Here is a 22784-nt window from a genome sequence, read left to right on the forward strand (position 1 = left end):
AAGTATTCTTTGTCTTCATGTATGAAGACTTGAATTGGGTGTCAACATATTTTATATACAAACAGAGATATGTAAAATTGTAGTATACATGTGAAATAATAATTATAATGTATTCCGCTGTCGTTTTTTAAAATCAATTTAAAAAAAAGAATCTAGGCACCTGAGTGACTACATGGAATGGGAACATTGTGCCTTCTTCCCACAGGGAAGCCCACATTAGACAATGATATGAACAATAAAAAATTTCTACAGTGTTTAACCACTGGTATGCGGGATTAGGCAAGTCATCTATCCTGGGTGTGTGTGACTTATAACAGGTTGCTTAACTTCTCTGTGCCTCACTTTCTTCATCTGTAAAATGGTTATAACAGTAACATCCACGGCCTTACAGGGTCATGTGAGGGCAGTGAAGTTCTTTGAACAGTGTCTGGCATATAGTAAGAGCCTTACCAACTGTAAGCCCACTTTTTGTTGATATCACATAAAATAACCAAATGGCATTATTGACTTATAGAAATGTCTACCACTGGTTTGCTTTGATTGCTTCTCAAACACAGATATAGGTTCCAGTAGAATGATAGACTATTTGTTTTTTAATGGATTCTCAATTTCAGGTTTTTTTGTACAATAGAGCTTAAAAACAAAGATTTGCAATTAGATTTTTCTGTGTTGCCTTTATTACTTTTATCCTTAACCTATTCATTTACTAAACAAGTAATGAGTACCTACTGTATGCTAGGCATTGTGTTAGGTGTTGGAGATGAGAGTGTGAACAAAACTAGATACGTCCTGTGCCTCCACAGAATTCAGAATTTACCTAGAAAGACAGGCATTTCCCATTTAATGCTCAAATAATCATAAACTGTCAAATTTGAAAATTTTTATGTTGGAAATATTCTGTTAAAAGTGTACAGAGTTAGGAGACCTGATCCTTGGAAGAATTGGCAGGGAGGGAGAGACTCTGTGTGGGGGGAGGGGCTTCCCAGGAAGACTCATTAGAGTTGAGTTCTGAAGGATCAAGTCGGCATGATCTTACCCATATGTGAAATCTAAAAACACTGATCTTATGGAAGTTGAGAGAAGAACAGTGGTTACCAGAGACCAGGAAAGTAGTGGAGGAGGTAGAATGAGGAAAGGTGGGTCAACAGGTACTACATTAAGTTGGATAGGAGGAATAAGTTTTGGTGGTATTTGGCATAGTAGGGTGAATATAGTTAACAATAATCCATAGCATATGTCGTAATAGTTACGAGAGAATTTTGGAGGTATTTCTCACAAAGAAATGATATAAATTTGGGATGACTGATATATTAATTAGTCTACTTTGATTGGTACCCATGTTCAAATTCATCAAAACATCACATTGTACCTCATAAGTATGTATAATACCCCCCCCCCAATTATAAGTGCTGAAAAGTAAAAGGAATAAACTAGATGAAAGGGAGGAGTATTCCAGGAGAGGAAAAAGAATGTATAGATGTCTTGAAGCACAGTCTGGCCATAGGACTAAGAGAGGGTGCATGTGTCTGGACCACAGTAGTGCAGGATGGAAGGCCATAAAGGCAAGTGAGGCTGGGGGGAGACAGCCACGTGGCAAGACCACAAAGCCTTGTAAGCCATAGCAACAATTCTGGTGTTAATCTTAAGTTTTAAAAATAGGGTTAGATTGAGGCTGAGGATATAGCTCAGTTGGTAGAGTGCTTGCCTTGCACACACAAGGTCCTGGGTTCAATCTTCAGCACCACCAAGAAAAAAATACATAAAATTAGACTGACATGATTAGATAGATATTTTTAAAACACTCAGTATTCCCCAAGAGAATGGATGGGAGATGAGAAAGTCCAGAAATGGTGTGACCTGTGAATATCTCAGTTTCAAAAGTAAGATAATAGTGGCAAAGGAGGGGGAAAGTTGTTGGAGTAAAGATTCATTTAGGATATAAAGCCTTCAGCCTGGAAGATGCACAAGATGTGGGAAGCAGCACTTGTGGGGCCTAAAATAGCCTTCAGGCTCCAGTTTCAGCAAATGAACTAGTGCTGTCCTGATACAGGGAATAATGGAGGTGGAGGTGGACTCCTCAGAGTTGGTTTGAGGTGAGTGTGCAGTCAGCTAACTTCACCTCATTTCTATTGTCTACTCACATGATCCTTATAATTTCATTTCAATGTACTCATTTTTTTTAACTTAGCAAACGTTATTGTACATCATTTAAAAATGGTGGGACAGACACAATCTTTCAAGGAGTCTTAGAGATGGCAATTAAAAGAGATGGTACTATTAATTAAGGGAAATTTAAAAATATTGCCAAGACATAAGAGTGCATTTTACTCAAGAGTTAGAGATGGAGACCAGGAGTTATGGAAGGTTTTCTGGAAGAAATGTCTCTGATGAATCTGGGCAGACGGGAGTCTAAGGGAAAAGTTATTTCATGTAGAAGGAAAAGCCAGGATAAAAAGGAGACAAAAGAGCCCAGGGTGAGTTAAAGAGGTCAAAGAACTCAGTATGGCCAAAGTATATAGCAGAGGGAATGGAAGCAGGAGTTAGTGACCAACTTAGGAGTCTGAGTTTTATGCCGAGAGCAAGTATTTAAGGTACTTATCCATTTTGATAATTATTTATTAAAATTTAATATTTTAAGGTACTTACCCATTTTGATAATTATTTATTAAAATTTAAAATTTCTCTATTCATGGCCCCCAGTACATGTATAAATACTTTAATTTCTATCATTCTCTTTTACTCCAAAACAAATATAATATCATTCTGCAAAGCCAAGAAGTCACATGAGAGTTTGGACTACATTTGCAAAGCCAGGATATCATGTCACAACTCCCAGAGCTCATTAAGCAGCTACTTCTGATTAAATTAAACCCATTAATAACATCCTCAATGCATCTTTAGGGAATATTTTTTTCTGATTATACCAATAACTGTTTACAACTTGACAGTCAACATTCTTCAAGTCTTACTTTTTTACTACAATCAAAAGGATGTCACCCATGTGGTATAAAAATTTTCAAACAGAAAGAAATTCCCACCCCTTGTAACATTCTAGACACTTTATTTTTCACCTCTCATTTCCATAATAGAACTGCCTCTGTTCTCTTGGTCCCAAGAGGCCGGGTTTTTAGGTTTGCCTTATTTCATCTATCCCTATGGACGTATGTGTTAAACAAAAACAAAAACAAGGCCTCTCAAATGTGAGATGGTTGAATACCTCTATCCATAACTCCCTTCTTGGTTCTCCTGTCTTGAGAACTCATTTCCACTGATCTCTCTCCTTTATCCAACAATAATGCTAGGTCCTCCTCATACCTTATAACTCCATTCACAGAAGACTATGAGTGATTCCTCAATATCACCTTTTTATCCTTTGTTCTTTTATATATTGCTCTGTCTTCTTAGGTAACCTGCCCCTGCTCCCTCTACCTACCTGGGCAAGTCTTATCCTTCTAAACCCTCATCAAGCACTTTCTTCTCCAATCTCTTTCCAAATCTGGACCACTGAGCACTTCTACTTTTAGGTCACACCCATCATTCTATTTAAAATAGTTTGTATCAGCATATTGGGGTAAAGACTGTATTATTTGTCTTTATATCCTTCATATCCAGACAATGCCTGGTAAGAAGTAGATACTAAATTGGTGACTGTTCAACTATTCAATTATTCAGTGAATCAATACCCAAGTGTATTTTTTTCTAAAAAAAGGCCTCTCAAATGTGAGATGGTTGAATATCTCTATCCATAACTCTATCATCTCTCATTTGTTACATATTTTAGAAATACTTGTAAAAATATGTTTCTCAGTTCTAAATCTCTAGAAATCCTAATGGGATCCCAAATGCTTCCAATTTTGAGATCCATGCTGAGAAGTGATGTTCTAAAGCAAGAACATCAGGAATATAACCAGCATGAAGTGGTGATAGTGTGGGAGAATTTCATCTTTCATTTTATTATATTCCATTGAAATAAAACAAAATCCTGGTATAACATACACACCACTGATTCCTCTATATACATATCCATCTACCCATCTATCTTTCTGTCCTTCCATCCATCCATCCCTTCCTCCCCTCCATCCATCCATCCTTCCATCCACCCAACCAACCAATGCCCCACCTATGCATGTAATCATTTACCCATCATCAAAAATGTTGAGACCCCCTTGCACTGTGCTAGTCACCCTTCCAAGCAGGTGACAAGCAAAGGGAAAATCTGCATGTAAACCAGACTCCACATTAGAAGGATTTAAAAAACAATTGTTCTAAAAAATTTCCAAGATAAACAACATCAATGCAGCAAGGATCTAAATTAAGAGTGGGAACATGCCAGGTTTCATTGCTCTTTTTCTCTTAGGAAAACACCCAGAGGTCCTGATTTCTGAATTAACATTAAATACCTCTCAGTTCCCATTTTCCATGGAGATTTTAACTAGGGTTGTGAGTTTCATGTTTTAAATGTTCACACAATGTGAACCATGGGGATCCAAGGTTTGGCTATTTTAAAAGTTTTGTGAGTTGCTTCCTTTGTATTAGATTGATTTTCCTGAGCACTGTACATTTTGATGCAGAACATCTATTCTTTCATTTTTTTCTCTCTCCTTTACCCTCTATAGTTCCACAGACTTTAATTGATTTTCTGTTACTGAAACATGCGCCCACCTTGCACTTCCTGTAAGTTCTTGACAACTGTCATCTGGTTAATTTTTTTTTTCTCAGAATTGGCAACTTATTTTTTTTTTAAAATCTGTCAGTCCTTTTTCCCTCTCAGGTAAGTCATTTTTGACTGAAATTGTCACTATGGTTAGAGCAGGGAAGGCCAGGAATTCCTGAGTCCGGTTGAATGTGAGGCAGGGCTGACCTGATTTATATCCCTTTGGGGAGACTATTTTTCCCTAGTTGTTTATAGTCTTTGGCATGCTTTTCTCTCCCAACACCTACCCTGCCTTCCAGCAAACATTTCTTGTCATCTCAGAAACTTTAGAGTAAATTCTCTATCACTTTTGCAATTCTTTACAGGCACCTCAGTTACTTAGCCAACTTTTTTTTTTCTTCCCACATGTCAAAAATGACAAATTACTATTCTGAGACAGTCTGATGGATGAGTCAGCAAGTGGGCTGAGAGGTGATGTGGCTTTTCCTGGGACAGTTTGATGATATGCTGAAGGAAGGGGAACTGAGAAGCAAACTGAGTTGAAAACCAACCAACAACAAGACAAAAATCCTCTAAGGAGCCAGAGGTACCACTTCCCTTGCCTGCAAGCAGGTGAGCCTTTGGGACCCTCCGAGCACAGGCAATTGGCAGAAAAACATAAGACAGACGGAGCCTGGGTCTCCTGATCACCAAGGAGAAGACCAAACCTACAAAGAGCATTGTAACATTTTAAGCCACTGAGATGTGGGGATTTCTGTTATAGCCATCAGCTTCCCCTGGCTGATATAAAAGAGATATAAATGTGACATTTTTTAGGGGAGATGGACACTATGCTGCTCCTTCTACGAAGGTAGGCTCTGCCACAGCTGCACCTCCTTAGTAATTTGGGGGTTTTAACACAAAACACTCACTGATGGATCCTTTGCTGGCTGAAAGGGGCAGTGTAGCAGTCGTTCTCCTCCAGGTCGGGCAGTGTCTCCTTGTCCAGCCTCATTGGCTTCTTAGGTAACCATCTCCGAAACCTGCTTATCTGTTTATCGATCCTGTGGTACATGGAAGGCAGGACCAAAGGGGACAGCATGTTAGTTAGCATCAGCCCGAAACACAGGGGAGACATCTCCACAGAGCCATCATGGTGACACACACACACACACACACACTCCTGGCACTCACTGCACTCATGGCAGCCCTACTTCAGAGATGGGGCAGAGGAGAGCTGGAAGCCCAGTGTGGTTTCCATTTCACAGAAGGGCCTCCATTTTATCACCTTTGAAATAGCAGCCATGAGCTCCATGTCCACCCACAGGCCAATAAATGTTCAAGTAGCCATCAAAAGGATGGAAGGCTCTGGAAAGGAAGCCAATCATCCCTAAGTAAATCAGCAGAGACCTGAACTTCCTATATTTTGTAGGTGCTAGAGATTTGTTAGATGTTTGGAAAACCTCTGATGTCAGAGAAGAGCTCTAGCTATGAACTTTCTCTGGGGGACAAGTGATGGACGGCACATCCCAGTGGATTGAGTTGTGGACACAGAGCCTGGTGCTGTGGTTTGCTTCCTGCCTCTCACACCATCTCTGTGCTGCCTCTCAGCACATAGCACACCTGTCAGTCAGCTTTCATTCCCTTTTCTAGCTGATTTCAGGGTTCTCATGATCCTGGGGTATCATGTCACAAGGTGTCTCTCTGACCAGTGCATACAATGGTGCCAAAGAAACAACAGTGCTGCAAACATGGTTTTTAAGCCACATTTTTCTCCCCAACTATGTCCCTGTTCCCTTAGTCCTACTGAATTCCACTGATAAACACTTCTGGCTTCCAAATGGCAAGTTCTCAATCATTGTTCATGGTAAACCAATAGAAGGAACAAAAAAAAAATGCCAGATTTTAAAACACCATTGCCTTCCCCTTCCCCCAGATTAAACAACATCTATATTAGGTACCAGTTTCACATTACTCATCACAAACGGGACCACTGAGAGGAACATTATCCAGCGTACATTATCTAGCCAGTGAATAAAGCCAGAACCAAAATGTAGATTTTGGACTTGATCTTAGGGATCACTACACAATTGATAACGAGGATATTTAAGGGATCTAGAGGAAACAAATTCCTCTGGAGAAGAAAATATTTTAATGACTCTATAAACTGAAAACATATACAGTTCAGTCATGTTTCATTTTTTTTTTCAAATTGAAAATGTTTCATGGTAACTTATCACATTCAGTGACTATGTTGGCTAATTTTATGTGTACATTTGATTGGGCTAAGGGATGCCTAGATAGCTGGTAAAACTAAATTACTCTAGGTGTGTCTATGAATATGTTTCCAGAAGAGATTATCTTTTGAATTGGTAGACTTGGTAGATTGAGAAGCTGGCCATCACCAGTGAAGACTGACGTTATCCAATATGTTGAGGGCCCAAATCGAACCAAAAGGCAAAGGAAGGGCAATTTGCTCTCTACTTTAACTTTTGGATTCATTTCCTTTGGCCCTCCAACTTTGGTGCACAGAGAGCCTTCAGACTTAAACTGGGACTCATACCATGAGATTTCCTAGGCCTTCTCTTTGCAGACCACAAGTCATGGGATTTCTTGGCCTGCATTAATCTTAATCCAATGGTGTAAGTGCTGATGCCAGAGGGCAGGACAATGGATGTTCAAGTTCCAGCGGACAGCACATTTTCACTTCCTCCATCTTTTGGTTCCATCCTGGATCTTGATGAACTGGATGGTGCCCACTTGCATCCGTGATAGTCAACTTCTTTACTCAGTCTATGGATTCTAATGCTAATTCCTCTGGAAACACCCTCACAGACACATACCTAAATAATGTGGTACCAGCTATCAGGGCATTCCTTAGCCCAGTCAAGCTGACACACAAAAATAATGGTAATTCCTCTTACCACCTCATTTATCCTCAGCATTAGTCCAGCCTCATTGTGACTCTAACTCTGCCTTACTATAGTGGTCCTTTCTCAGAATCCCTGAATGTCCCAGCTGGAAAGAATCTCACAGCTGCCTTAGACCCCGAAAGGAATTCTTCCCATATCTTCTCCCCAACATACAAAGAAGTAAAGATTCTACCCAGGGTCATACAGCCAAAAAATATAGTAGATTAAAAGGGTCCAAAGCTCCACCCCCACCCCCACAAAGGAAAAAAAAATCTCCATCTCCTCCATCCTTCATCCTCTTTGTCCTACCCTGACCTTAATCATCTCTTTAAAGATACTTAAACGATAGCGAGATGATGGGCTTCAGAGTAGCAGCATGATGCAGTGATTGAGAACATCAATTCTGGGGCTGAAGTGCCTAGATTCAAATCCTGGCTCTGTGAATGAATGTGAGCAGTGCAACTTTGGGCAATTCACCTCACTTTTCTGAGCCTCAACTTTTCCCATGAGCCAAATGGGCATGATTATGATACCCAGTTCATAGAGTTGTGATGATGAACTGATTAATGTACACCTAAAGTCTTCAGAACAGTATCTGGCTATGATGATCAAGATTTTTCTTATTCTTTTTTTTTTATTTTAAAAGTAAGGATTTGAGCAACTGGCTTGCCTCTTAACATTTCTTTTTGCTTTCAATTCAGTTAATTGTGCTTTGCCAGCCTCTATTGCCTGCCCAAGCTCAATGATTTAGTCCTTAAATGGACTCATAAATTAGACTTCCTACACTAAGCTGGTGGTCTTCCCCATAGTGCCTTGCCTTTTTTTTCCCCATCTGATTGCCTTAAAACTGATTGGAGAAAGAGGACATTGGCCCAAAGGTTTTCCATAATAGAGCTTTACCTCCCACACATCTCCAGTATGCAGCACTAATCGGATTACATTTTGCAGAATCTGGGCTCTGCATGCAATGACTATGAATTCAATGCAGCTGGGTACAGTGCTCAGTGTGGATAAAAACAAACAAAGCTGTAAAAAAATCAAGCATAAATACTCTATGGGAATGAAATGGCAGCTTTTAGCAGCCAGCTGTGGCACCACAATTTAAATGAAATGTGGAGATGGCGAAGAGAGAGTAGAACAGGGTAATGAAAATGATTAATTAATTGGAACATGAAGGTAACGGGAAGTGAGAAAGGAGCAAAGGGAGATTGACTGGCATGGTAGAAGACAGATGGGCTTTGCCATCAGGTACCTAAAACCTGCTTCTATTGCTTATTAGCAATGTCATTCACCTTTCTGAGCCTTGTTTTCCAGGGTTATAAAGTAGGCTGACAGTAATAATAGTCATCATTATCATCACCATCTTACTGATCCTCCAGGATGGTTAAGGGGCTCATAAAAGATGGTGTGTGTGAAATGCTTTGGAGAAACTGTGAGGCGGATATCAAGCATTACTAGTGATCTCTCGAGGACCACAGAGAACGAAGGGGAAAGTGATAGAAAGCTAAAGAACTGGATTTTAAAAAAACATGATAGTGGAATAAAGACATGCAAAAGAACATCTTAAAAACAAAACTCCCAAGATACTGGCTGGGCTTGCAGGGTGGTGGAGATGGACTGGCCATCCCTGGGGAGCCTGAACAAAGGCGGTACAAAGCGTGGACCCTCCAGGCTTCATCCCACTTGCCTGCTGATGCTCTGTGTTTTTCACAATAATGGAAACAAACACTCAAACATGTTCAGAAGTTAATTTCTTGAGGTTGGCAGGATTGCTCTCCAAGGATGCTCACACTCTAATCCCCAGAACTTGTGAATATGTTAGGTTACATGGCACAAGGGACTTTGAAGATATAAACAAGTTTCCAGACTACGGTAGAAAGAACATCCTGGATCCACTTTAACCACATCAGTCCTTTCAAAGCAGAGATTATTCTCCTGTGGGAGACAGGTTACATGTGGAGGAAGGAGAGGTCAGAGAATATCAAGGCATAAGAAGGATTTGATATGCCATGGCTATCTTAGAAGATGAAAAGTTTCACAGCTTGAGAATGCAGGTAGTCTCTGGAAGCTGAGAGTGTCTTTCAGGCAACAGCCGGCAAAGGAACAGACTTTAGTCCTATAATTGTGCAAACTAGAATTGTGTCAGCCACCTGAATGAGACTGGAAGCAGATTCTCTTCCAAATAAGTTTCCAAACAAGAGCTCAGATTGCCTAATACCCTGGTGTAGGCTTGGGGAAACCCTGAACAGAGAAATCAGCTGAGCCCTCCTCCACAGGACTTCTGAATTACAGAACTGTGATAATAAGTTTGTGTTGTTGTAGGCAGCTAAATTTGTGGTAATGTGTTAGGACAGCAATGGACACTGATACACCTCTTAATAATAGTCTTGGTCTGACCCTCTCCTTGAGGCCTGGCCATGGTGAGCTGGGCTCTGGAGGTACCAAGGCTGCCATTCCACAGGCTGCTGTTCCCACCTCGCAGGTAGGGGACTCTGAGAATGGGAGTCTTTTTCTCTGTGGTAGGGACAAGATATGTGATGCTGCCCTGGGCTGCTCTTCACAAACACATTTCCGTTTCCAAACTGCCACACTGAGACATTGCTGAGGACTGACATTGCTGAGGATCTCCTTTAACCATGCAAAGGAGAAACACACCATGCAAGAGCCACTGGGCTGGGAAGCAAGAGGCTCAAGCTGGATTCTCAATTCCACCACTGTACACGAGTGTGACCTGGGACAAGCCTTAGTGCCATCATCTCTAAATTGATGATCAATAATATGCTCTCTCCATATTACTTGCTGTTGGTGACTTGGGCAGGATTTTGGTTGTATCATTTTAAAGAAACAACAGTGAATGGAAAACTTTCCATATACAGCAGTGGGTTCTGGAGTCAGCTGGGAGCAGGTTCACAGCCCAGTTGTACAGCTTGCGAAGCATGAGAGGTTGGGCCAGTAACTAAACCTCTCTGAGCTGATAGAGCCCATCACATTAGGAAGAGTGGGGACTAAACAAAACAATTAATAGCAAGTATTTGCACAAGGCCTTAGATGTATAAAGGGCTCAATGAAGTAGTGGTTTCCTGGATGAAAAAAAAATGATGATGATAATGACAGAAAACTTTTATGTAGAACTCTCTTCCTAACAGAAATTCAAAAGCTATGATTATCCCTTGTATACTGAGGTCGTTGATATCATGCTGCTTCTAATAAACATCCCTAAATGGGCAAACCTGAAATTTACTCTGATGGGTTAAAGTTGGGAACCAAACTAATCAGAAATCATCCCGTTTGTCTCTTTAGTGTTAGAGTGAAATTTAACTTCCTCAAGTCTCCATGGACAGAGAAAAGAAAAGAGAACACATTGGATTAATGATTTCACATTGATTTTGGTTGGATACATTTATTCCATTTCCATTTACTGAGCAAAAACCCTCTTATAGACTGCACAGGCAAATCAATAAAGAGAGGATGAACTGTCCACTTGGGCATTTCTGGCCTTGACTTGTCAGGTTAATATCTGGACTTTTACATAGAAGGTTGTACTGAGACTGAGCTTGGGTACCTCTTTCAATGCTGGTTCATGGCTGGTGAGGTTCTTGGAAAAGCAGCTGGAGAGGCCTGCCAATGTAGTACTAGCACATGGGTAGGCTTGCCTGGCTTCCCAAGGTGCATCTTAGGAAGCTTCTGCTTAACCCTTTTGACCTGGTTTTCTCAGCTGTAAAGGGAAGATAATCGTACCCACCTTATGAGTGGTGATGATTAGAAAAAAGGCCCTATGCACAGGGCCTTCTTCCTAACATGCTGACCTGTCAGTGGACCTTTATAAATTATATGCAAAGACTCCATATGCAGAGTCCCCACTCAGATACTGCAGATGTACCCTGAGGAAGATGAAACGAGTCGTTTCCCTTGAACTCTAAAATCCAAGGTGGAGTTTGCACTCATGAAAACTTGATCACGGTTGGGTGTGGTGGCATACACTTGTAATACTAGCAGCTTGGGAGGCTGAGGCAAGAGGATCAAGTTCAAAGCCAGCCTCAGCAATTTAGCAAGACCCTAAGCAACTTAGTGAGATCCTATCTAAAAATAAAATATAAAAAAGAGCTGGGGGTGGGGGTGTGGCTAAGTGGATAAGGTCCCCTGGGTTCAATCCGCTGTACCAAAAAAGGAAACTTGATCATATTGAATGAAAGGAAACATGTGTACTTTAAAGACATGTTTAAAATACACATTGCCAGGCATGGTGGCATATGCCTGTAAACCCAGCTGGTTGGAGGCTGAGGCAGGAGGATCGCAAGTTGAAAGCCAGCCTCAGCAATTTAGTGAGGTCCTAAGCAACTTAGGCCCTTTCTCAAAATAAACAAATAAAACAGGGCTGGGGATGTGGTTCAGTGGTTAGGCACCCCTGTATTCATTCAGTCCTTGGTACCAAAATAAATGAATACATACACCTATTTTTCCCCAGACCAGATTAGTCTCATTTTTCTAACAAATAACATTTTCAGAAATGGTATGTCTAGAGAGAAACTACAGATAAAATTTTGATGTTATTGTTGTTGCTGTTGTTGTGTGTGTGTGTGTGTGTGTGTGTGTGTGTATGTTTAATGGAGGCAGCAACAGAAAACAGAAGGCTTGAATTTCTTTCTTTCTTTTTTTTTTTTTTTCTTAGAGCAAAGTTCACCACATTTATAGCTTCTCCCTGGATAGGAGTTAGAGATCTTTGCAAGTTAATATGATTCTTTTAGGCCACAGGACTATAATTTGGGGCATAGCTCAAATACCTTGCAAGAGTCCAAAGACTTGGAACAACTTACATATATTAATTTTTTTAAAAAAAATGGGAATGGAAAAATACAAGCCATTTTGTCATTTTGCTTGTATGCTCACCTGCTGTGATTGTGATGCACTGAATTTACAATGCAATAGGGCCTGGCATTCACTCTGTCAAGTATCATAAAGGATAGAAGTCTGGCAGTGGTGGGAGGAGGGGAAAGCAGGGAGTAGAAATGAGACTTTAGTGGTAAACCGCCCACAGTAATCAGATTTTGCTCTATAATCACATCTTCTACGGACTATATTTGTACTATTTTGTGGTGGGAAAAAAAAGGCAGAAGGAGGATGATAAATCCTCCTTCTTTATTGGATAGTTAATTTATAATGCCTATAAGCATCGCAAAGACAAGATCCAAAGCATTATTTAATAGATGAACTAGACGGATAAGAAGAATTTTTATTCCAAAAATACAAGTCTGAAATATTTGAGTGTGCTTTGGGAAGTCAGGTGACATTTTGAAATGAAGATACTGGAAAAAAAAAAGAAGAAGAAGAAGACGACATTTTATTTCTCTGCCTGTTTAGAAACTTCAGAATTTTTAATTAATTTATCTTATCTTTAAAATAGATTTGTTTCAGGGATGCTTTTATGGAACTATAAAATTAAATATAATTTAACATAGATGAAATTAAAAGCTAAAATTAAATATCCATATTTGGTATGATGGGAGAGATTGAGAATGCTAGATGTCAAGTCTTTCATTGCTGGGGTAGTATCAAGATCAGAGTCAGAGATGTGCCCTTCAACTTGGAATACCAGAGCTAGCAAAAAGGGACAGATCCTCTTTATCATCTCAGTCAGTCAGTTCTGGGACAAAGCCTAGATCTAAAATTGAAGCAAAATTTTCTACTTAACTACATTTTAAAATTTACACAAGACTTTGGGCTTCAGAAAGTCACATCAGTTCAGTGGGGTTCATAACTTAGTGCTATATGGCAAGCAATGGAGCCTGTTTAAGAGGCCATTCTAGATCAACATGTCATATTACCATTGTTGGGATGTGGTTTTCCTTTATTTGTCACACAGTCTTCCAGTGCCCTCCAATGCCTGAATTCTCCCACAATTGTGATTTATGCACTTGAATGAGCATCTACTTTCTCAGGCTAAAGATCAGGTTTAGTAAGCTGTTCTTCCAGCTCTGAAAACAAGGACTTCCCAAGTTTTCATTCATACAAGACGTCTCCTCTGCACACGTGGAGAGTGAATGATCATGTGCTCATGGTCTACTCTGCTTCCCTCCTCTTGGTTCCTATTCCAAATCATGTCCCCTATTTCTTCTTCTATCATAAAACTTATTAAGTTGTAATGAACCCTCACTGCCTCTGATGCATCAGGTCCTCCTTCTTTCCCTATCAGCTGTAAAGAGGTTTCCCATACCTTCCACTCTAAGGTCATGGTTTGCAAATTGTGGTCCTGGACCAGCGACATCTGCATCAGTTGGGATTTTGATAGAAATGCAAATTATCAACCTATACTTTAAATCTATTGAATCATGAATTCTGGATATGGATCCAGTGATCTGTTTTTAAAAGTCCTCTTATAATCCTGACGCACAATGAGAACAACCTCTATGGAGACAGCTATCATGGAGATAATCAACATTTTCTAAATATCCCTAGCAGATTCTCAGCTCTCATCATTCAGAAGCTGAAGACTGCACTTCCTTATGGAAACTCATTCCTAGTGCCTTTGATACTGCCCATTCTTTGTTCTCCTTCTATTCTCAAATTGTTCTTTCTCAACCTCCTCTCTCCTCTGGTTCCCTTAACATAGTTTTGCCAAGGAATTGCTATTAGTCTTCTTCATTCTTTATATCCTTTACCAGGAAATTCCATACCCTCCTCGGGCTAAGGTCATGACTTCTATGCCACTGATTTCCAAATTAGATTCTTCTTGCTTTGACTACTTTGCCATCAGTTCCAAAGGCTTCCAGGACACCAGCACATCAAAGACCTTCTGTGAGTTATAATGCAGAATTACTAAAAGAAAAACCACCATCTTCCTCACCACACCTCCATTTGTGATGGATTTCCATTCTTATGTTACCTTCAAGAAATTTTTCATAATCACTTAACTATGAAAACCTCTTTCTTCCCAACTTTCAATGTTTCAATGCTGGCTAAGTGCTAAAATCTTTTTCCTATAATGTTACAATCTCACTCACATCTTTTGCATTTTTTTGCTCTGTAGATTAATTTTTGTCTCCAGTTTTGACAGAACTATGATCAAAGAGAAGAAAAGCTAGAGAGAGAAAAATTGTGGCTTCGTTTAAGGAAGAACTTTCTGACTGTCAGAACTGCCCATGGATGGCTAGGGGAATCCCCATCTCCAGAGCTGTTCAAACATGGACTGATGAGTGACTGGGCTTGAAGACATTGACATTCTATAAAACTTCGAGATTCTGTTTCTTGTTATCACCATTTCCTTTCAAGCACTCATTTTCTATTCATCCCTCTTTCATTGTTTAGGCAAATGTTTCTGTTCTAAGTGTATCTGACACTTTAGGCAGATGTGGTTTTTCTATGCTTCTTTTATGATTTCCTTTTTCTCTACTCCATTTCTCATGCATGTATATGGAGATTCATGAATTCATTCATCCCACCTACTACATCTGAGGTACAGAAAATATAGAATTGAATGGCCATCCTTGCCTTTAAAAACCATCTAAATGGGGAGATGGATTCCACATCATAGAGTACAGCACAAGGTGGTGATGGGGACATTGGGTGCCAATGGGACAACAGAAAAGAGGCATCATATACCCTGGTCAAAAAATCCCAAATGCATAGACAGAGTTTTGAGGACAGAGTAGATGCTACTTTAGTGAACAAGTTGGGAAAGGGCTACCAAGAAGCACCATATAAGCAAAGATATGTAAACCCCAGTAAGCATAATGTCTTTGGAAGCTATGAGTAGTTAAGAGTGGTGGGAAGGAAAATATGGGTGAAGGCAATTTATCAAGTGCTGTGTTTAAGTAAGTCTTTTCAGTTTATTTTCATTACTGTAGAGCAACCACCATGAGATTAGATCAGATTTGCTACTTGAGGAAGATGACTGCAGTTTGGAAGAGGGTCAGAACAGAAGCAGGAAGATAAATCAATGTGAAATAGGCAATGGTAGTGGGAATGAAGGGTGATGAGTGGATTTGAGAAGTTTTCATGGGGGAGCATATACAGAACCTGAGAGGCTGATTGAGTGAGGGGTGGGGGTAGAACATCTAGAGTGACCCTGAGGTTTAAATTGTATGACTGTGCAAATAGTGGAGCCTGTATAGAAAATATAAATGGAGAGTATATGGAATATAAATGGAATACAAATGACTATGTGGCACATAAAATCAGAAATTTCCAGAGAGTTAGTAGACTAGTCACAGGGGAGAAGAAAGGAGAAACAGCTTAGATGGATAATAATTCAGAAGCAGAAAGGGAATAGGAGGTATGTAAAGACACAAGATCATTCTTATGAATATTCTAAATAATAATCACTAATAGATACCATTTTTGAACAACTACTATATGCTAGGCATCAAACCTCATATTAACCCTATAGGGTAGAAATTAGTATCTTCATTTTATAAGTGTGGAAACAGTCTCAGAGATGTGAAGTAACTTGCCCAAGGCCATACAGTGCTAATGTAGGTTTTATGATCCCAGAGGAGGTGATCTGTCCCACACATACTGACTCTACTGAGTAAAGGTTACTTGGTGCACTTGGACAAGGGTAAGGCCCACCCTCCATTCCTTTCAGAATTTGGAATAGATTTCATCAACAGATTGAAACAATATCTGCATGGACTTGATATTTCCATTGTGCTCTCAGAGTTGGGAGGAACTTCTGTTCACCTTGTGTTTCTTCCAGGTGTTATTTGATTTGGGTTTTCATTCCCACCATCTACAGTTAGTCAAACCCTTAATTTAATGGGAATGTACAGATCAATGTGTCATGTGGATCAGAGGTTTTCAAAACATGGTCCAGGATCAACAGCACTAGCCTCAGCTAGGAACCTGTTAGAAAAATTCTTTGGTCCCACCACAGACCTACAGAATCAGGAACTTGGGGTGGGCTGGGGGCTCAAAATCTGTGTTTTAATAGCCTTCCAGGTGATACTGATGCCAGTTGAAGTTTGAGAACTTTGTATCAGGCTGTACAGAATATCATTACATGAAAAGGCACTAATCTGAATTGTGGTAAATACAAATGCATGTCTACTGCCTAATGAAAGAAGAACTGCTAATAAGATTGTTGCATAGGAAAATTTTGAGAAACTACAACATTTGAGTTTTTTTTTTTTAAATGTTAATTCTCACACCATACCACATTGAGTACATGTGCCCTGGAGAAAACCCACAAAACCACATCAAATACTCTTTTACTTACCACTCTGCATAGCATATGAATGGAGTGAACCTGAATCCTAGATCTCACAGAACTGAACTAACCATAGGATTTTCAGAGAAACTCTATGAATCCCTGATTTAATCATCAATTCAACTCAGGGTGAATGGAAATATAAGGGCAATTAAGAATTTTTAAATTAGATTTACCAATGATCACCATGAAATCCAATTCAGGGACAATATTGTTCCCTTTTTCCTTGGCCTCTCATAAAACAAGGAAAAACAAACTTGAGAAGGATACAAAGTACCATAAATTAAATCTTCATTCAGTTCATGTTCTCTCTCTCTCTCTCTCTCTCTTTCCAATACAGAAGGTTAGAAGAGCTCCCAAGTTCCCAAGTAAGGTTATACATTTGCATATTTTATTAATACAATGTTAGTAACAGGGAAGGACCTCACCCATTCGGGGGGTGGGGGGAGCAGTCATTAGCTTTGTAAAAAGGTGACTATCTATACTTGAAGCTTTCTGGGAGGGAGGGATTTATATGAAAACAAAATACAAAAAATAAAAAACTTCCAGGCCAAAGATGCTCTAAATAACTGGGATTTTTTGCAATTTGTCCAACAAAATGGGCTTAAAAAGCAGCACAACACACCTAGGGATGAACTGCATCCTCTCAAGTGTGAAGGGGTCATGGAGAAGCCTCTGAGAGGGGGATATTGTCATCTTTGTATGTGTGGAGGGGGTGTCTAACTCAAAACAGCTGCTTTTGGACCATGCATGGCAGTATATTCCCATGTGACATCTTTATAGGTTTGTAGCTCCTTGTCATTGTTGGAGTACACAGGCCAGCAGACAGACAAACACCCATCGTGACAGAACATGCTACTAACCTGCTCATGAACTTGTACCGACGGGGCAGGTAATAGATTTTTCTCCTGGAAGAACAGCAAAAATGAAGCCAGTCGAGAAGAAAACCCATCGTCAGTTACAGTTTGAACTAGCAAGGAAGGAAAGGAGATTGAAGATAGAAGCCTGTAAGAGGTGAAGAAGAAAAAACTAAAAAGAGATTAACAGTGAGAAATGTAGTAGGAACATGGGGCATGCTTTTTTGAGTTATGAAATCTTAAGAGGCATTTTCATTGCTCCTTCTCCCTTTCCTTATAACTATAATTATTTTATGGTTGCCTTTTCCCTACAAAACATGTGCACAGAGATGATTTGGAACAGACGCTATTTGCACAGATTTGGCTGAGATCAGCTTTTTTTCTGGGGAAACACAGAGATGGATACATAATTTAATGGGCACACTATTGTATTAAATCCATGTTGGTATAGCTTTTAAGTTTACAGAACACTTTACTCATGACTTAGATTGGGGTAATATGAGAAATATATATTTCACAACCAGTACGAGAAGGACATTAATTTATCAGAATCAACACACACTTGAAAATAACCACCTGGGGCATTCTGACTGACCCCTGGCTCGCTCTTGTTAAAGGTGAACTGAGCAGATAAAACCAAGAGATTCTATAAAAACAATTTTAAAAATCAGATTTAGTAAGGCTCTCTTATGTTGCTGTATATTTACATTTTTTAAATCTTAAAAACAATCATTGTGGTTGGAGGGAAGAATATATATGTGTTAGATGTATTATTAAAATGAAATTTCTTTTCAATATTTCAGGCTTCAATTGATAAAGTAGTAATGAAACTGTTGTGGCTTATATGTATTCTGAACTATTATTGAGCTTTTTCAATTTTGGAAGAGGGGAAATTTATATGTTATAAAACATTTGTCATAGTTGTGACAATAACTATAGGGACAATAAAAAGATCAGTGGTTGCCACGGGTTTGGGCCAAGGATGAAGGAAGGAACAGATGAAGTTCAGGAGATTTTTAGGACATTGTTTGCCTTGTTATATTGTAATGGGAGCTACATGATGGTATGAATGTATCAAAACCCAAAGAACTGTAACAAATGAGTGAACCTTAAACAAACTATGGACTTCAGTTAATAATTAGGAATCAGCATTGGTCTATTAATTGTAACAAATATACTACACTAATGTAAGATGATTATAAGGAAATTGTGAGGTGAGGAGGTTTATATGGGTATGTTCTACATTGTTTGCTCAATATACTGTAAACCTGTAAGTACCCTAAAAATAAAGTTTATTAACATTTTTAAGCTATATCCATAGACATAAGTATTTAAGAAGCAGGTATTATTGGCAATTTCCCCTAAGAAGCCAATTCTTCATTTTCTTTTTAAACATTGTTGGGTAAAATATCCAACCTGAGATTCAGAATTATAGTCCTCAGAAAATAATAAAAACAAATAAAATTCTCTGGGACACTGAAATTATGCCAAATTGATGTTTTTATATTTTATTGAAATACAGCAGGAAAATTCCTCCTTTGGAAATGCAATTATCTCCTTTGGCTAGAGTTACATATTTGAAACCATGGACAAGATAACAGCAGAAATTTTAAATGCATTAGATTGTAACAAATGAACCTTTGCTTAAGTAAAATCACATCAATGTTAATGAGGCCAATTAGTGCCACACACATTAACAATATTTTTTTTTCTAACATTGTTTTTCTTCAGGAATCCCGACATCTAAAAGAAAATTATTATTTGCATTCATTTTCAGTTTGTTTGCTTGGATAATATTCTCTTAATGCTGTTTCAGAAAGGTATTCATGCTGCTTAGAGGTGGCACTTTTCTGCTACCTAATGGGCATGCAGAAATTGTTCCTATGATGAGCCAGTTCTTTCAGATGTGAATCCTTGCAGGTACTAAGGGTTGCTTTGCACAAACATTGCTCAAGTTTTCGGGTTTTTTTTAACATTCTTCATTTCAGGAGTGTTTGGCAGAAGGACTTGTGAAATTTAGACTGAGGAAGGCATTTCAATTTCTGTAAGTTTATTTTGTGGCAGTTTCTTTCCCTTTTGGCTCTTCAGCTAATATGGCATTAATCCATATTAGATAGTTGTGATACCATTGATAAATAACTGGATTTAATTATTTTAGTATAGTAGTTTTTAATTTTTTTTCTCAGTGCATGTATGATTTTTTAAAAAAATTTGAGTGTAAAGATTTCCTTTTTAACACTTTAAATAGAAAAATAAATCATAAGATCAAAACTATATTTATCTATTTTGAAAATTTTGCCTCCAGGAAAACAGATGCTAGTCCCAGTCTTTATTCTTACTTGATATTAGGACATAAAGACTAATAAACAATGAGAATAAGATGCATCTGGGAGATACATTACAGGCCTATGAATGGAAATTGTCCTTCTCTCAACATGTCTAGTTTCTCTCTGTCTCTGTGAGTGTAACTGATTCTTTGTCTCCATAACTTTCCATGGTCCATTAAGAGTTATTTGTAAAACTCTTACAGTTTGCCTAATTCCTGTACATGACTTGGACTTACTGACAAAACGCAACCCAAAGTACTTAATTCAACTTTGGAACTGTCCTTGGTACTAAATTGCTCTGTTTAGAAGATTCCATTTTGAATCCCCTCACTAGTACACACATATCTTGGCATTTAAAATTTCAGGTTTAATATCTTATTTTATTTCCATCTAGCAAATTAAAATCAATTTTTTCTTAATCCATAGGGAAAGTAATGATATTCACTGTGAGATGAAGGTAAATAATCCTCTCAAATACCTCCGCAATCCACATAGAGTATATTCTATTTCCCTTGGAACAAATATTCACACTTGTGTTTGCACAGTATTTATGATGTCTTAAATTTAAAAGTAGGCTATTTTAAAAAAAAATAGATCACATTTTCATGAAATTCCTTGACCTTGTTTATCTGGAAGCAGATTTTAATGTTTTTCTGGAAGGGACTAGTCAGTAAGGAGCATGTGCCTAGAGTCTGGCTGTTTAAAGCAGCAATTCATAGGACTCCCAGAAGTAGCACTTTTAAAATGAAAATTCCTCTTGGAAAATGCTCTTTTTTAATCACAGGCACTTGAAATATCCACCTGCCAGGGACTGAATTATCCAGAAATTGTCACCAAAAGCCATGAAATCATTACTGGCCATGAAAACTGATTTGTATTTCCTAAACATTTGAAGGATTTTCTCCTTGAATAACTTTCTAGTCTGCACTTCAGTTTTATTTGTTCTGAGAGAAGAGAATATTAGGTGTACAGTGCAGCAGCAGGAGTGGGGGAAAATACATTTACACCTACCTGAAAGGCATCCTTACATTCATTTGTTCTGCATATCTTCCAAGAACTTCCCATGGGGCATGCAACTTCACAAAGATAATGTCACTATTTATTAGAGAGGACTGAAATAGAAAAAAGAATCTAAATTGAAACGCATATCCAAATCTCCCACAGTTTAAATTGAGTCAGAACTCAGAACACATGAACTTGAATGGAGTTTATGATTTGGGGCATTCTTCAGCTTTGAGTTAGCCCCTTAAATGTGCATATATTCATTCAACAAATATCCCACTGTGTCAGGTACTGGAGGCCCAGCTGTGAACAAGAGAGACAGACAGAAGGCATTTATATTCTACAAAAAGTATTAGAAAAGACGATGGGAAAAGTCAAGTTTAAAAGAAAAATTCAGATAAAGATGGGGGTTCTGAAGATAAAGGACAGGGAGGAAGAGTTATAGGGAGGAGAGCACTTTGGACAAGGGGTCAAGGAAAGGCCTCTCTGTGGAGGTGACCTGTGAGCTGAGACCTAAAGGAATGTGGGACACATGTTCTGGGTGCTGAGGGAGTGAGCCGGGGAATTGCTCAGAGTGTCCAAGGGGCAGAAAAGAAAGAAGAATGGCTGCGATGCACGAGGTAGGTAGAGAAGGGGCTGGAAGAGTGAGCAGAAACAGAGCAGGCAGCACTTCTTAGGCCACTGGGCTTTATTTTCAGAACTCAGGGAGTTTCTAAAGTGTTCAAAGATCACTGGGGCTTCTTTATGGAGAATAACTTATAAGGGGGAGTTGTACAGAAAACAAGAGGAGAAAAACTCTCAATCATCCAAGTGAAAGTCAAGTTAGTGGAGGTGGAGATGGAGGGACCAGTGAGACGTGTGATTTGAATCTGGGTTGGAGATGGATTAGGCAAAGCTTTTGCAAGGGACTGTGCTCTTTGGCCCAAAGCGTTTGCCTCCTTTGGGGCTTTTTATCAACACAGAATTTGGAAAGGGAAGTAAACTAGGACTTTATACCCTGATAACCACCCAAGAGGTTTTGGTCTCTGCCCCTAGCAGGAGGGACATGAAAAACCAATTAGGAAATTTCTTTTTTCCGTGCCACCAACCAGGGGAAGAGGTGGATTGTGCAAGGAGAAGGAGGCAACAGTGAGCCAAACCAGTTTAGATTACTAAAATGGCTGCATATTTCTCCAGATCTTTCCCATATAGACCACAGGTCACTTAAATTTTTATAATTTAGGACTGTCTTTTTTTTTTTGCTTTTTGCACAGGTGACAAAAATAGGTGTTCAACTTTGTGGTCTCACTGAGGCAAATCTGCATTCCAAGGATTTTTTTTTAAATTGCAGATGATATGCAATTGTAATTCATGTCTAATACTTTAATTCATCTTCTTCTTGCTGGGTTTATAAATGCAGTACTTAATTTATACAAGCTAATCAAGATATTATGCAAATCAAACTGGTATCAACTACAGTGTTAGAGACTCTGGTGTGATGCTGAAATTCCGACGGGTAGAAAAGCCACTGCCCATGTCCATAGTAGTAGTGGGCACCCTCTGATATTGGCCTAAAATCTTTCTGGCTTCAAGCTGAAATGAGGTTTTTACTTTTTAGTAGTGTACTGAGTACGTCCCTTTTGAGGACAAGAAATGGTCTGTAATTCCAATCCTAGCACAGTGCCTAATACAGAAGAAACATATACCAATATTTGTATGTAATCCATGAATGTGGTTAGCAAGATGTGAACAGTCAGACCTGGCCCAGGTGAATGCTGTTGAGTCCTGTGAAACAGAAGTGACTGTCACTGAAGCCAACATAGCAGGTTATGATGAATGAGGCATCTGCTCAAAAAATGGACAAGCCAGCAA

The 22784-nt window shown here is 39.0% G+C and overlaps 1 protein-coding gene across 9 annotated transcripts in view; it reads right to left on the reverse strand.

Annotated features, from left to right (window-relative positions):
* Positions 1 to 22784, reverse strand: part of Ano4 (anoctamin 4) — a 310833-nt gene that overhangs the window by 114519 nt on the left and 173530 nt on the right. For 6 of the 9 annotated variants that reach the window (XM_071609597.1, XM_027928930.2, XM_071609596.1 and 3 more), the window contains 3 exons: positions 20943 to 21043; positions 17611 to 17655; positions 5566 to 5697 (listed from right to left, as the gene is read on the reverse strand). In XM_071609597.1, coding sequence (XP_071465698.1) covers positions 5566 to 5697; positions 17611 to 17655; positions 20943 to 21043 — 278 coding nt within the window. Of the gene's footprint in view, positions 1 to 5565; positions 5698 to 17610; positions 17753 to 20942; positions 21044 to 22784 lie in introns of those variants that run through there. The other 3 variants (XM_027928938.2, XM_071609602.1, XM_071609600.1) reach the window with 3 other exon arrangements.

Source organism: Marmota flaviventris, chromosome 3, assembly GCF_047511675.1.
Source record: "Marmota flaviventris isolate mMarFla1 chromosome 3, mMarFla1.hap1, whole genome shotgun sequence".
Classification (NCBI taxonomy): domain Eukaryota; kingdom Metazoa; phylum Chordata; class Mammalia; order Rodentia; family Sciuridae; genus Marmota; species Marmota flaviventris.